Here is a 14,312-nt window from a genome sequence, read left to right on the forward strand (position 1 = left end):
CCCCGTTGACCTTCCATCGGGCACCCATCAGGGTCTTGGTTTGTTGATGGCAAGACAAAAGTTGCTGAACTATGATAATACTTGCTGTTAAAATACTAGATACTGTTAAAAAGAAAAAGCTACTCTAGGAAGTACAAGAAAGGAATCCAGCATAATGTGTGATGGTTGTTCATGGAACAAATAACATCTACCCTGAAAATAAGCCTTTTTCTGGAGAAGAAAATAATATAAGACCCTCTCTTATTTTCGTATACTATATTTTGATACTTCATGGGAGCGGTCACAGCTTTAACTGGCAGACACAGGAGAAAAACAAGCAAAATCTGTGAAGTTAGAGAATACAGATGCTCACCTTATCTTTATGTGTGACAATCACACTCTGCATTTTCTCAGCTTTGTAATAAGAAGATGAAGAAGCACCCAGAATGCCCAACCTCACTTCTGTCACCCTCCCTTCACCCCTCAAGCTGAAAATCTGAATATTATCCAGTCGGGCTGGGATTACTTCTGCCAGGACCCTCTGCAGTTGGTCTTGTTTGCTTACTCCCATATCATCCTTTACTATAAACTCTTCTGCAGTCACATCTACAAAATAAAAACCACAAGATTTACTATTTCAATGACTGGTAACTTAAAACGTAACTGTCATTTCAGGGTCATTTTTCTGAAAACAATAAATATCTACAGTACAAGCGATTTTAAGAAACTCTGTAATAGGTTTTATCTCCCAGCCTCCCCCCTCACATCAGATGAAGCAGGATTTCTGTGTCCATTATGTGGCTATGGAGAGGGGAGGGGCTGTTAGGAGTGACTGAGCACGGAGCAGTCCTGCACAGCACAACACCCTGCAATCTTCTCTCAGTAAGTTCATAGATAAGCACTGACCTTTCTGACCCCAGAATCCTGCAGTTTAGGTGCCCAGAGAGTCTACAAACAGCTGACCTTCATGTCACCTCTTCCTGCTCCCTCATCTCCCTCAGCCCCTCCCCCCTTCATAGGCTTACAATGGAGAGCAGAACCTGTCTTCACTGGCTTCTCTGTAATGAAGATGTGTTTGCCTGATAATGCACAGATAAGAAGTCAGGGGGGGGGGGAGGCTGGGAGATTGCTTCTTGAGTACAGAAGGAGGCTTTTTTGGCTGATAAAACCTATTACAGAGTTTCTTAAAATCGCTTATACTACTGATTTCTGCAATAAAAAAAATATGACAGTTACGCTTTAAAAGAGACAGGTAAAGAGAGAGTCGGCACATGCATCGATCAGACTGGCACAGTGGGTTCTTGTGGCTCATTTGCATGCAGAAATGTGAGTTACTGGCCAAGTTTCAACTTAAAGGAGAAGTCCGGCGAAAATTTGTATTTAAGTATTGTATTGCCCCCCCCAAAAGTTATACAAATCACCAACATACACTTATTATGGGAAATGCTTATAAAGTGCTTTTTTCCCTTCACTTACTACTGCATCAAGGCTTCCCTTCCTGGATAACATGGTGATGTCACGACCCAACTCCCAGAGCTGTGGGGCTGTGACTGCTTGAGAGGATGATGGCAGAAGGATGCTCAGTGTCCCTCCAGTGCCCTGTGTCCCTCAGTGTCCCCCTGCCATCATCCTCTCCAGCAGCCACAGACTGCACAGCTCTGGGAGTCGGGTCGTGACATCACCATTTTATCCAGAAAGTGAAGCCTTGATGCAGTAGTAAGTGCAGGGGAAAAAGCACTTTATAAGCATTTCCCATAATAAGTGTATATTGGTGATTTGGGGGACAATACAATTCTTTAATAAAATTTTTTTGCCGGACTTCTCCTTTTATAAAGGTATGCCTGTTAAAGTTGCTTAAAGCCCTAACCGTTGCTGTGGGTACTTTATCTGTGATAACCCCTCTAACAGACTGCCTTTAACCACTTAGCAGATGGGGAAGCGACCCAAGGACTTGAATAATATAATATAATTATAAACATACTGGTTAGTATTAGAGAAGCAGAGTTATAGATGATGTCACTTGGTATCTCTTTTACATGAATCCTTATGGTGGACACAACATCTGGCCAGACCCCATCAGAAACTTTGATCTTCAAGTTGTACGTTCCTTGATCACACTTCTTCACAAGTTGTAGCATTCCTGTATTACTGTCCAAGTGAAAGTGCCTAAGGAACAAACAATAAGAGGAAAAGATTACTACCCTGCATCACTATGGATGAGGAAGGTAATAAGATTGGATACTTGGTACACCCCAAATACAAGCCTGATTGCCATAAACCATTACAGCAGTTATGCTGCTTTTACACATGGCAGTTTTTTTTTTAACCAAAGCCAGGAGTGGATCCGGCAGGTAGAAGACATAAGTACTTGCTTTATGTTATCCATTACTTTGAATCCATTTCTGGTTTTGGCTCAAAACCTGCAACAGCAGTTGTCCAAAAGCTGCCAAACCAGCATTAGAGACATTTTGTTCCCTTACCTTGTGTGATGTATTTGCAGGAAAATTCATTAGAAAGAGGCCCGAATATTCAGTGTAACATCTGAAGCAATATTAACCAAAACAAATGTGCTTCTTACCTTATCATGTGTAATCTTTCTTCCTACATGCAATGCTGGAATTATACCATTTGAAATTTTCCTTTTGCCAGAAAAGTGGTGTAGCTACCATAGAGGCAGGCCAGGCAGCTGCTATGGGGCCTGTGCTGCAGGGGGGCCTTGAGATGCACAGGGAAGGTAAGAGCCATCCTGTGACCCTCTGCCTAATCCCCTATGTATTGCAGTGTGTAAATGAACCATAGTTAACTTACATGATGCAACAGAAAAAAGGGTTAAAAAGCAGAAGACAATGAGATCTCTCCTTCACTGCTCTGATAACCCCTGACCTCTGCTCACCGGCTGCAAGCTTCGAGGTCAGGGGTTATTAGTGCACAAGCAGTGAAACAGAGAGCTCCTTGTCTTCTCCTTTTTTAACCTTTTTTGTGTTGCAGCATGTAAGTGAACTTTGGGTCACCTATACACTGCAGTACATAAGGGATTAAGCAGAAGGTAGTCTGCTCCTGCACCTATGTATTTAACCATAAGGGCTCCTAATGGGCCCTTATAGTTAAATACAGTGGACTTACAGAGTAAGCAGCCATTGTTACACTACTCTGCCTGTCTCTCTTGTGGCTGCAGGCAGGATACTGTCTCTGGCCACAAAAGATTTTATTTCTTTTGTCACATCACCAAGTATATATATACTGTATATGCAGTGCTTTCTGTTGAGTGTAGGGAAGGGGGGGGGAGGCGTACAGCTTTTTTCTATGGGGCCCCATGAATCCTAGCTATGCTACTGAGTGAAGGGGTATGGACGTATGCAATCAGCTAATGGAGGTTAGATGTTCTACCTCGTTGCTCCAGCATAGGGCACCCTGGCTTGTTCAACCCTTCATATACTGAGGAGCAGATTGCACATTATTACAGAATATTCAGGTCCTCTTTTAAGTGACTCTCCCTGTTAAATCAGCAGGAAAAACTGAAATTAAAGACCCCCCCCACATACATACACACACACACACACACAGTCTCTCTCTAGATTTCTTGAATAGGCGTTCACCCTAATACTCCCTGTTATCATCCATTTCATAGTGGAGAGATCTTCGGTGTGACCTTTCCATGGCAGGATTCACTAAGGGCGCATGTCTTTTAGTGAATCTGCCCGAACCTGTGCCCAGTGCACCATATCTACTCCTGCTTCTATCAAGTGTAGATTTGGATCATGATTTACACCGTAAATAACGATAAATGAGGCGCGGGAGGAGGTGCAGGTGATACGGCAGGCGTACACCAGGGAGTAGGGGCGAATCTGCGTCTTCTCCCTGGCATACGCCTTGGGTGGGACTTTCATAAATATACCCCATACTGTTGACCATGTGCTCTGTTATCAGTCATGTAGGCAAGGGAGAGGCAGACTGTAGTGCTCTTCAATGGTATAAATAAAGTGCAGAATTCCCCCTGTCCCCCTCCCACCACTCATGAACGCTGCTTTATGTGCTCAAGTGCTGAGAATCTCCAGAGACATTTCCATCCATATGTGTTATAACGCTGCTGTGCTTTTATATGCTGCCACATTAGGTTTAATGGCCCTTTAAAGTGTGGCCATCATTGAAATAGTGTACACGCAGCCTGTGACAGTGATGTGCGAGACATCTGTCCTCATGAAATACGCCTGCTGTCGGGTTAGTCTGTGATTTGCTACACTGAGCTTACGCTGGCATTTCGGAGATGGCGGTGAATGTTTTATTATCCCAGTCATCTTCATCTGGAGCGAACACCTTCCCAACATCAACCCGCGTCCGAGATGCTGTTCATAGAACAAGACAAGAATATTGTGGTCAATCATCTCCATAATAGGACAGGTCCAAGGCCACAAGACATTAGACTCACAGCAAAATATAAGATCTATTATATTAACATATGAAATACATGCTTGAGATATGAATACACATTTATGGAGGAGATTCTAAAATAGATATACTGAATAAAGAATAAAAAGAGGGGGGAGGACAATCAACCATGATAAATGTAAGCATGGGCCATGTTGTGCAGTACATTACTGAAAACATCAATATTTGAACAATAAGTGGACAGTTTACTGACCCTGCCCCCAAAGGCCGACTCTGCTAGCTCCTCCCCTGAGTAACTCCCCTGAGTTCATAGTTCTTAGTTCTCTCAAATACTCTGTGTTGTGCCTTGGGCGGTGCTTATTCCACTATGTAGCCGTCAGTCTGAAGCCTCCAGACCAGCATAGTTTTCAGCTAACTGCTGGCATGACTTGACTGAAGACAAAACCTTTTGTAAACTCCTCCCAAACCCCCTCTGTTTGAATAAAGTTACCCCCTATCTCTTTCACCCACTAAGCTCTGGAACTCTTTTTGTATACTAGATAGCTCACTCACTGGAATCTCACTAATCTACACTCTCTCTCCTCCTCAGACAAGGTAGACCTGACCAACTTAAACTGAAACTTACTTTACCCCATATCCCCAGGGAGCTCCAGGGTCGTGTGAAACCCACCCTGTAACTGAATATGAAGCTACCGATAGGCTGGGTGTGAGGGGAGGGTGTTGTGTGAGGTACCATGGACAGGGATTGGATCTCAGATAGCTTACAAGAACATACAGTGATAGGAGGAAACAAAGAATCATTCCAAAACAGTTAACCCCTGTGTAGTTTAGTTTCAGCTATACCCGAATAGTGTACTGTGGAACAGTGACACCAAGAGGCGGGAGTTGCATACTACAGCTATTTATCTCAGAGCTTACATATACAGGATACCGACCTATACCTGCTAGAAAAGGAGGTGGACACCTGCTCTAGGACACTGCAATTTGTGATAAGATTTACAGTCATATACAGCTGTTCCATAATATTTCAGTAGTAAAGCAATACTATAGCGCTGGTTTACAAAAACTCTTCTTCATAAATCTGCAGCAAAGCTTGAAAGTAGTGTAAATTATTGTTAAATTTTAATTCCTATCAATGTTGAGCAGAGACACAGCATTACTTCCAGCCAGCGCTGCCATGAACAATCGTGTTTTGTGCAGGCACTGTGTAGATTTATAGTGATCTAATGCACATTAGCTCGTATGTTTTACATGTCATTAACCTACTTAAAAATGATTCAATTAGTGCTGCAAATGACTTCACTTATAAAAACCACAGACGCTCATTAACAAACTGTGGCTACGGAAAGCTGCAGGACCACTGCTCTTTACTCAAGTTCTGTTCTGCACCTTGGGTCATGTTTTCTGCCCCAACTTATAATTCCAGGGGTAAGAAGGGAAGGGGGTGGGGGTGTATCTAGCACCAGACAACTAAGGAATTTGCATGCGACAAACATGTGAATTATGATATACAGTGTGGTTTGCTCAGAGGAACTTTAGATACAAGTAATATTACTGTGTATTTTAGGTAACTGTGATACTGTGCATACATTATGACAGTTTCTGGTGTTTCCTATTCAGGAGGGAAAAGAGGGCAAAATTGATTGAATGACCTATATTGATAACAGTTCATTTATTCGCATTGGCATATTCCATAATGTTAGCAGCATGGTAGCGGGAACTTACTGCCCCTATATACAATGCTGCTGGTGTGGAGACACAGGGGATAGGTTAGAAGGTCCTGTGGGTGACTGCAGGAAGGAACCACTGATTTTATGCCACAGTTTGGTGGAGGAGTCCTTAAAGTCTACAAAAACGGACAGATTTTCCACCCTTGTTATTACAGAGCTGATGTGTTATTGTGTTATTGAGCTCATATTGGAACTGCTGAGTGTTGCTGAGACATCATATGCTATAACTGTGAGGACTTCTCTGCTGAATTACTGCCACAAGAAGCGTGCCACAGTACTCGGTTATGTACAGAAGTCCCATAGAGAGGTGAATGGAGCAGTAGTCTAGCATGGAAACTTGGGAACAACAGACCTCCTGATCACTAGTGGTCCCAGAAGTTCCTCCCCCACCAATCAACTAGTTGTCCCATATCCTGTGAATATAGATATAACTTTTAATTTCAGGATAACCCATTTAAGAACTAAATTGCAACCACTAGCCTTGTCTGCTACTCCTTACAGTCATAACCAGCATACCTACATACCCATGTAGGAAAAAGTTGTGGTACAGTATAGTTGATTTCAGCATGTGGTGCTTTTCTTAGGCCCTATTCACACACCCACAATGTTGTGCGGATCTGTGTGTGGACATCCTTACCCGTCTCTATACGCATAGGCCTGTTGATTAAAATGGGTGATCTGTACCACAGCTACGGACCATAAAATGGCTAGCCAATTTTTTTGTGGCATGCATCACAGCCCCAACATGGATCTGTAACAACTATGGATGTGTTTAGTACCATAGAAATCAATGGGTCCGCAGTCTGTCCGCAATTGCTGAACAGCAATATGCAGATGTATGAAAAGGGCCTTACTCTGGGGAGAAAAGGAATGGTTATTATATACCCCATATAGAATTAATTAAGGAGGTTGTTTTGGAAGGCCTTTGGTTGTCATAACTACCATCAGAGCTGTGTGATCGCTTCACACAGTTCCGATGGTAAACAGAGGGAGAATTCTCCCTCTGTTGTGCCCTATAGATGCTGCGATCGCACTGGTCACAGAATCTATAATGTTAACTGCCGCAGTCCGAGCTTGGCAGTTGTGGCAGGTGCCCGGTTATCACTGACAGACCTTCTGCTGGAACAGGCACAACTTCTTCCCCCCCCTTTTTATCCAAGGACGTAACTGCATGTCCATGAGCGGTAATGCAGCACAGAAATGGAAGTACTTACATTCCTGGTCAGGAACAGGTTGAAGCGAATGTGTCATCAGAAACTGATCTATTTCTTTTTCCTAATTTTCCTTTTAACTATCTATATTATAAATTAACCCTAAAACCTTGTAGTTTTCAGTCTGGCTGGTAGGCTTAAAGTGTCACTGTCATTATAACTTTCAAAATCTAAATCAACAGTAGATGTGATAAAAAGCAAGTTTGCAATATACATTCTTTTTTTTGTTGTTGTTGTTATCATGTTAAACAGCTGAACTTACCAGAATTCCAGGTCCAGGCTGCTGAGGCAGATTTTCTGACTTGTGCTCGTTGTTAAAAAAAAAAAAACAGACTAAACACAGGAATTGCAGCCAGTACAGAGAGTCACTGCTTAATGTGTCCATCAGTAACTTGACTACCTTCTCCCTGTGAGCGCTCAGATGACCTGGGATACACAGGACTTCCTGATTTCTGTCTGTTTCCTGTTTTTTGAGAAAAAAACTGTCAGAAAACAGGAAGTGCCGTGTTCTCCATGATAACTAAAAAATAAACAATAAATATAATGTGCAAACTTGCTTTATATCACATCTACTGTTGGTTTAGATTTTGAAAGGTATAACGACAGGTACACTTTAAGCTAAGCTAAGACCTCCAGTTCTGTTTGTGATGACCTGTACAGCCCTACATTGAAAGGTGACACTAGTAATAGAGGAGACAATACCTCAAGTTCACGGCTCAGCCTCCCCTCCCTGTGGAATGACTTCTCTAAAGGCCACAGAGTATGCTCAGTAACCATAGAGCAGTAAAGTTAGCATAGTCAAAGGAAACGTTTTATTGACTGTAGCAGCAGTCTCCAAACAATGCCTTCTCCAGATACTGAGAAAATACAACTCCCTTGCAGGTTGTCAGGGGAGGCTGAAAGTTGCAGTTTCTCATGGGGAGGTGGGGGCACACTAGACCAGTGGTTTCCAACATGTGGCCCTATAGGTGTTGAGAAACTGCAGCTCCCAGCATGTTTGGACAGCCAACAGCTGCAGAGTTACAGGTTAGGGACCGCTGACCTAGAGAATGGTTTTATGATCCTTTATACCACATAGAAGTCTAAATATTACAACCTGAAATGTGCTTGGCCCACAAGACAACAACACACAAATTATCTCTGTGACAGTCATTGCCCGATATTTTTCCTGTAAGTGAATGGTTCCATTTACGTCTCTTGTGTCTTGGACTTCTAAAAACAAACACATTTGTGAGCTGACCTTTATTTTAGGAGTACACATTGTCACCATGCTGCGTTAGCGCTCTGTATAATCAACTGCAAGTACACGACACAAAACTGCATAACATTAGAGCAGTCTCCAGCTATTAGAGTAAGTATATATCCATCGAGCAGAGCTGACGTTCCACGGGAGCAAAACATCAAGATTAATGGTTTCAGTAAATTAGAGAAATGAGCAAAAGGTTGACCGCTACATTTGAATGCCAATAAATGCAAAATAATGCATTTGGGACACAAAACTGGAGACAGAACACAGGATTAATGGCATTTTACTGACATGTAGAGCAACAGCCGGAGAGGAATGGGATGAGGGAGTCATTATTTTAGGTGATTTAAAAGGCAAGAAAAAACCCATATAATTTGAAATGCCAGGTGGATGTACGTTGTATGGAATGACGAATTAAAGCGCCTGGTTTTATTCTAAAAGGAACCGAACACTCATTTATTATCTCTTTTTATATTTTAAACAAAAATGTGTGGAAGAGGTATAAAACTGATTTATTCACTTCTTAAAGTTCAAAAGAATGTTCATCCAAATGCAGGGGGGAAAAAACCCTGTTATGAATAAATCTTATTTTAGTTCATACTGCTACCACCATCATACATGATGGAGAGAAGTTCTTCCTCCTTTGTTGTAGTGAATGATGATTTGGAAAAAGCTAAAGTGTGACCCCTCACTACAGTTTCACACCTACTTATGACCTGGGTAAAACCACTGCTTTGGCACACTAATCCTCATCTTGTATTGCCATTTTTTATTAACAGACCTAAAGCACCCACAGTATGCATAATGCAATGCCACTTAGGGTGTCAATCAAGTGCGAGTAGCTAGGCGGAAGGGGCAGAATGACTACATGCACTGTGTCTCTGCCCTCATGCTTGCTAACCCGGAGGTGGGAAGTGGTGATTAAAGGAGTTTTCTACTATTGTGGGACATCAGAGGAAGCTTATGGACTCAGTATGAACGCTGTGCCCTACATCTACAAATTACTAGGGAGAGTTGGTAGGGTTTAGGGGAACTGTGCTGTCTTGCACTAATTGGTGTGAAATTTATGTAGACTTGCATAGCCGTATGCTGGTCTTACATAAAGCCCTGCCCCCATACCCCATGCTGGACTTACTAAGAGGCACATTTGCAGGATCTGAGGCTGCCATATGGCAGTCGCAGAAATCTACACTTCCTCTGGAGCTTAAATCATGATAAATTAGGCACAGGAGGAGGCCATGCCTTCTCTCCTGCTTGCCACACCCTCTGTTCACCCATCAGAAGAGCAGGGAGTAGTTTTGAAAAATATGCAGATTTTCACAAAAATCTGCTCCTTTTGCCCTTAATTACACCAGGCACAGCTTGATAAATTACCCTAATAGTCTAGTGGCCCTTTTTTCCATTATAATTTTAGTTTTCTCCAATCCTTAAAGGAGAAGTCCAGGCACAGACTTTCTTTTCAAAACTGCTGGCTCCAGTGCGGGGTTCCTTCCCACTTTTAGGTCTGAGTAGGATCTGGAATGTGACGTGTGAGGCCCACTCAGCCAGTCAGCAGCCGAGACGGGACCCTGCTACGGCCGCTGGCTGAGCGGACTTGGAACATCACATCCCGAGTCCAGGAAGTGGCTGGCGACTTGGGGACCGTAACGGATAACAGCAGACCCCAGCGCTGAAGCTAGGGAGGTGAGTGCATGTTAGAAGCAGATAGTGGTAACCAGCTCACCCTGGTAGTGCACGACCAATGGACCTTTGGATCCAGAGTAAACGATAATGAAGAAACTTGTAGGAGTCGGCACTTGCTGGTAAAAAAAAAAATTTTGTTTATTGATAATCTTGATAAAAAGTCATCACAAAAGTCCATGGAAATGCATACAGGACACAGTCTGACGCATTTCTGGCCTTACCTGCCCTTAATATTTTATGGACTTTTGTGATTACTTTTTATCAAGATTATCAATAAACGAAAAAATTTTTACCAGCAAGTGCCGACTCCTACAAGTTCCAGGTGAGTGCATGTTGTTTTGTTCACCCACCTTCTCCACAGCAGTTTTGAAAAAAAATCTGTGCCTGAAAAAAAGAGAGGAACTGGGCAACAGCCTAAGCCTATGATGGGACCGCAAGGGGAGTGATATGTGATATGTCCCAAGAATGCTTTGGAGAACTGTGGTAACTGCAAGGTGATATTCCACTAATTTTATCTCTTACAATAGCATTAGTAAAATATGCAACAGATACACAGCATAATGTAATCAACAGGGAAAATAAAAATACAGTACAATTTCATGCTTCCCTTACCTCCATGTACATAAATGTAGACTTCTTTGTCTCCGGCTTGGTGGCCATGATCATTCTCATCGCCAATGGTTACAGTCAGTGTATTTGTAGCACTCATTGGTGGATATCCACTATCTGTAATAATCACATGGAGATGAAACTCTTTTCCCTGCTCCCTATCAAATACTCTCAGAGTTTGGACTGATGCCGTGTTATCCCCATGATCAACCAAGAGGAAGTCAGTAGAATTTTGCTGGTTGGTTGCTAGAGAGAAATGGAAGGGTGGACCATTCTCTGGAGAGTCTAGGTCAACAGCATGCAATAAATAGGAACTTTCATTTAATCGTAAAGTCTGAGGAAAGGCGGTATTTTCCCAAATTATTGGCAGGTATATACCATCAAATATGGGGCCATTATCATTTACATCCAACAAGTTGAGAAGAACAGTCATTGTGCCAGTTTGTGCTGGGGAACCTTCATCAGTAGCCAAAATGACAAGGGTATATGTAGATAGGACTTCCCTGTCCAGAGGTTTTGATACCATTATGCAGCCATTCTGGTCAACAAAAAAATCCTCATAAACATCAGAGTCTGGTGCAATACTGTAAACTATTTGCCCATTTTTTTCAGAATCGGCATCAGTTGCAGTTACATTGGCGATGATGGTACCAACTGTTATGTTTTCATAAAAGGGATCCACCTTCATCTGTGATACATTGAAGACTGGGGGGTTGTCATTGGCATCTTGTAGCTCTATTATGCAGTGGGAGTAGGTGGAAAAGTCCTTATCTTCTACTTTAATAGTCAGGTTAAACCAACGCTCTTGCACATTCTCATAATCTAAGCTCTTCTTGAGTTTAATTTCTGCCTGGTGGTTTTTAATTTTGTTTTCAATGGAAAATTTTTTATCGGGGTCTCCATCAGTGATACTAAAGGTTAGCAAAGCATTGTCACCAATATCTTCATCAATTGCAAAGACTTGGAGGGCGCCTGAATTAACTTCATTGGTTTCCAAAATAATTGCACTCCAGGTTTCTTGAGTAAATTTTGGTTCATGGTCATTGGTGTCTAAAATTGTAATGGTGGCTGTTGCAGTGGATGACAAGCCACCACCATCTTTAACTTCAACCAGAATTAAGAAAGAATCATTGCTTTCCCTGTCAAGACTACCCTTGGATGTGTAAATTGTTCCAGTGTTATGGCTTATGTTAAACATTTCAAGGCCCGTCGCATCTAATGGATTTGATAGTATTGAGTAGGTCAAAATAGCATTTAGGCCATCATTTTTATCGTCTAAGTCTATGGCAGACATCTCCATAACTGAAGTATTTGGCAGTGCATTTTCTACCACACTAGCATTGCATATACTAAATGAACAGACAAACTGGGGAGTGTTGTCATTTATGTCTTGCACATAAATTATGGCATCTGTAAATCCAGTGAGTCCATCACCTTCGTCATCTGTGGCCAGTACCACAAATCTCCATATAGCATGTTCTTCACGATCCAGGGGTTGCATAGCAAAGATACTTCCCGTTTTCTCATCAATGGTAAATATGTTCTCAGCACCGCTGCCATGTAGAGAATACTTCAAACCTCCTGCTTGGTCATGATCTGGATCAGTGGCTGAAACCTGGTAAAATGTGAAGAAGAAGAAGAAGAAGAAGTGACTTAGGAAAACTTGTCCTCTGCTTGGGACTACATTGGTGCAGTTTGGTAACTGAGACACTTGGTAGAAAGGTGGCTTACAAGAAACCCTGATTTGATTGCATATTCACTTTGTAAACTACTGATGTCTACATTGTGATGAATACCCTACCTTGAGAGAGGATGTTTGCACTTACCTGTAGAACAAACACTGGTAAATCAGCCAACTCCTCGGTCACGCTTCCTCTGTACTCATTCAATGAGAAAACTGGTGGTTCATCATTTTTGTTCAACACATTGATGGTCACTGTGGCAAAGTCTTCCCATTTACCATCTGATGCCAGCAGGGTGAGCACGTAGACTTTAACTTCTTCATAATCCAAGGGGTGGACAATTAAAATTGCTCCAGTCTCTGGATTCAGATCTAGCACTCCTCCAATGTTCCCAGCTGTGATCTGATATCGGATGTTGGCATTCATCCCTACAGAAGCAAATTGATTTGTAAAATCAAAATAATTCATAGCTGACTGAATTCTAATGTTATAGCAATATATCTGAATCTTTAGGTACAATTTTGGGATATGCAAAAAAGTGGTCTGTGGAGCCTCAGTTGCGAGTCTCACAGGAATAGCCAGATATCCCTCCAATTTTGGGGCCATGTTCCTCAATTTAGAGTTCTAGATTTAGTTGGGGTTACATAGGGGAAAAAATGTATTCTTCAGGAGGTCAGGGGTTAAGCAATAACAAACTGACAAAAGACATGACAATGTTACAAGGAGAGTATGTTTTTTCAGGTAAAGTTGCCCCTAAAACTACATTTATTTTTCAACTTTGTCCTCTACCTTCATCTGGGTCGTTGGCACTCACGGTGACCACCACAGATCCCACATCCTGATCTTCATCTACGCTTACAAAGTAGGCACGTTGAGTGAATGACGGTTGGTTATCATTGACATCGATGATAAAAATGCGCACGTAGGCAGTGTCTAGAGAGACAAGAGGCAGGAAATTAAAATGCTTGAATGAGCCATTTCTGTCAGCTACAATTCCTTAGCCTGTCGGGGCGAGCGTTAAATGAAAACTAATATGCAGACGATACAGGAACCAACCCCCGGGGCTGGCAACAATTTATACAAGCACATTATTCCAAATCTCTTGAAGATGAAATGAACGTCAGCATCAATTCTTCTCAACAGATAACACGGGAATAATTGATTTCTGATGTCAGCGGCGTTGATAGTTAGGGTCTCTTCCCCCAATGCGACCATTTAGTTGGTAGTGTCTATCCTTTCAGCCATTTCAGACAGACAAAGATTAATCATAAGATCATTCATTATATATTCACACTGTTTGTATAGCCTGCAGCCCTGCATGGTCCACATTTACTCTGCTGTCTGCACATATATATTCTCTTATTAGGTTTGTTATTATAGGACTACAATTTACCATACATACCATTTTACAGAATCTTTTTTATCGTATAGGGTGCATTAAGCGTTATTTGCAGGGGACTGCTTTGCTATTTTGCTGCCTCAGGCTACAGAATTTCTGCGTCCTTTCTCATTCAGTATACAAACTACTGATAACCATTAGAATATGAGCTGCATTCACACACAAAAAAGCACAATTACCCATTTCAAATAAATGTAAAGGGGTCAGAGCTCTAATTTTTATAATTCTGAGTTCCAAATCTACTGCATATACACAGTGGTAATGGCATTCTGCCTACAGCTACCTACAATGTGGAACCTAAAAAAGCATGGTGCTAGCACGTGGACATTTACTTAAAAAACTAGGTAACACTTACAGACTGAAGGATTCTATTGACCAGGGTGGTTC

General features: G+C 42.0%; 2 protein-coding genes across 2 annotated transcripts in view; both read right to left on the reverse strand.

The window, feature by feature from the left end:
- Positions 1-280: 280 nt before the first annotated feature.
- Positions 281-6,623, reverse strand: LOC138789298 (DE-cadherin-like). The gene is made up of 5 exons (XM_069967903.1): positions 6,620-6,623; positions 4,229-4,322; positions 1,961-2,145; positions 353-585; positions 281-292 (listed from the first exon to the last, which is right to left on the reverse strand). The coding sequence occupies exons 1-5, from the start codon at positions 6,621-6,623 to the stop codon at positions 281-283; spliced, it is 528 nt and encodes a 175-aa protein (XP_069824004.1).
- Positions 6,624-6,945: 322 nt separating this feature from the next.
- The window catches only part of LOC138789299 (neural-cadherin-like), an 87,033-nt gene continuing 79,666 nt past the window's right edge, over positions 6,946-14,312 (reverse strand). The window contains exons 16-19 of the mRNA XM_069967904.1: positions 13,316-13,459; positions 12,671-12,954; positions 10,848-12,459; positions 6,946-6,950 (exon numbers count right to left, since the gene is read on the reverse strand). Coding sequence (XP_069824005.1) covers positions 6,946-6,950; positions 10,848-12,459; positions 12,671-12,954; positions 13,316-13,459 — 2,045 coding nt within the window. The remainder of the gene's footprint in view (positions 6,951-10,847; positions 12,460-12,670; positions 12,955-13,315; positions 13,460-14,312) is intronic.

Source organism: Dendropsophus ebraccatus, chromosome 4 (assembly GCF_027789765.1).
Source record: "Dendropsophus ebraccatus isolate aDenEbr1 chromosome 4, aDenEbr1.pat, whole genome shotgun sequence".
Lineage (NCBI taxonomy): Eukaryota > Metazoa > Chordata > Amphibia > Anura > Hylidae > Dendropsophus > Dendropsophus ebraccatus.

What these genes read in the sequence shown, in the direction of transcription:
- LOC138789298 (XM_069967903.1), bottom strand. An exon ending in GCCATCTCCGAAATGCCAGC is followed by an intron (nt 2,146 to 4,228) that starts GTAAGCTCAGTG and finishes TTTGTTCCTTAG; the next exon opens with GCACTTTCACTTGGACAGTA. An exon ending in TGCTTCTCTAATACTAACCA is followed by an intron (nt 586 to 1,960) that starts GTATGTTTATAA and finishes TTTATTTTGTAG; the next exon opens with ATGTGACTGCAGAAGAGTTT.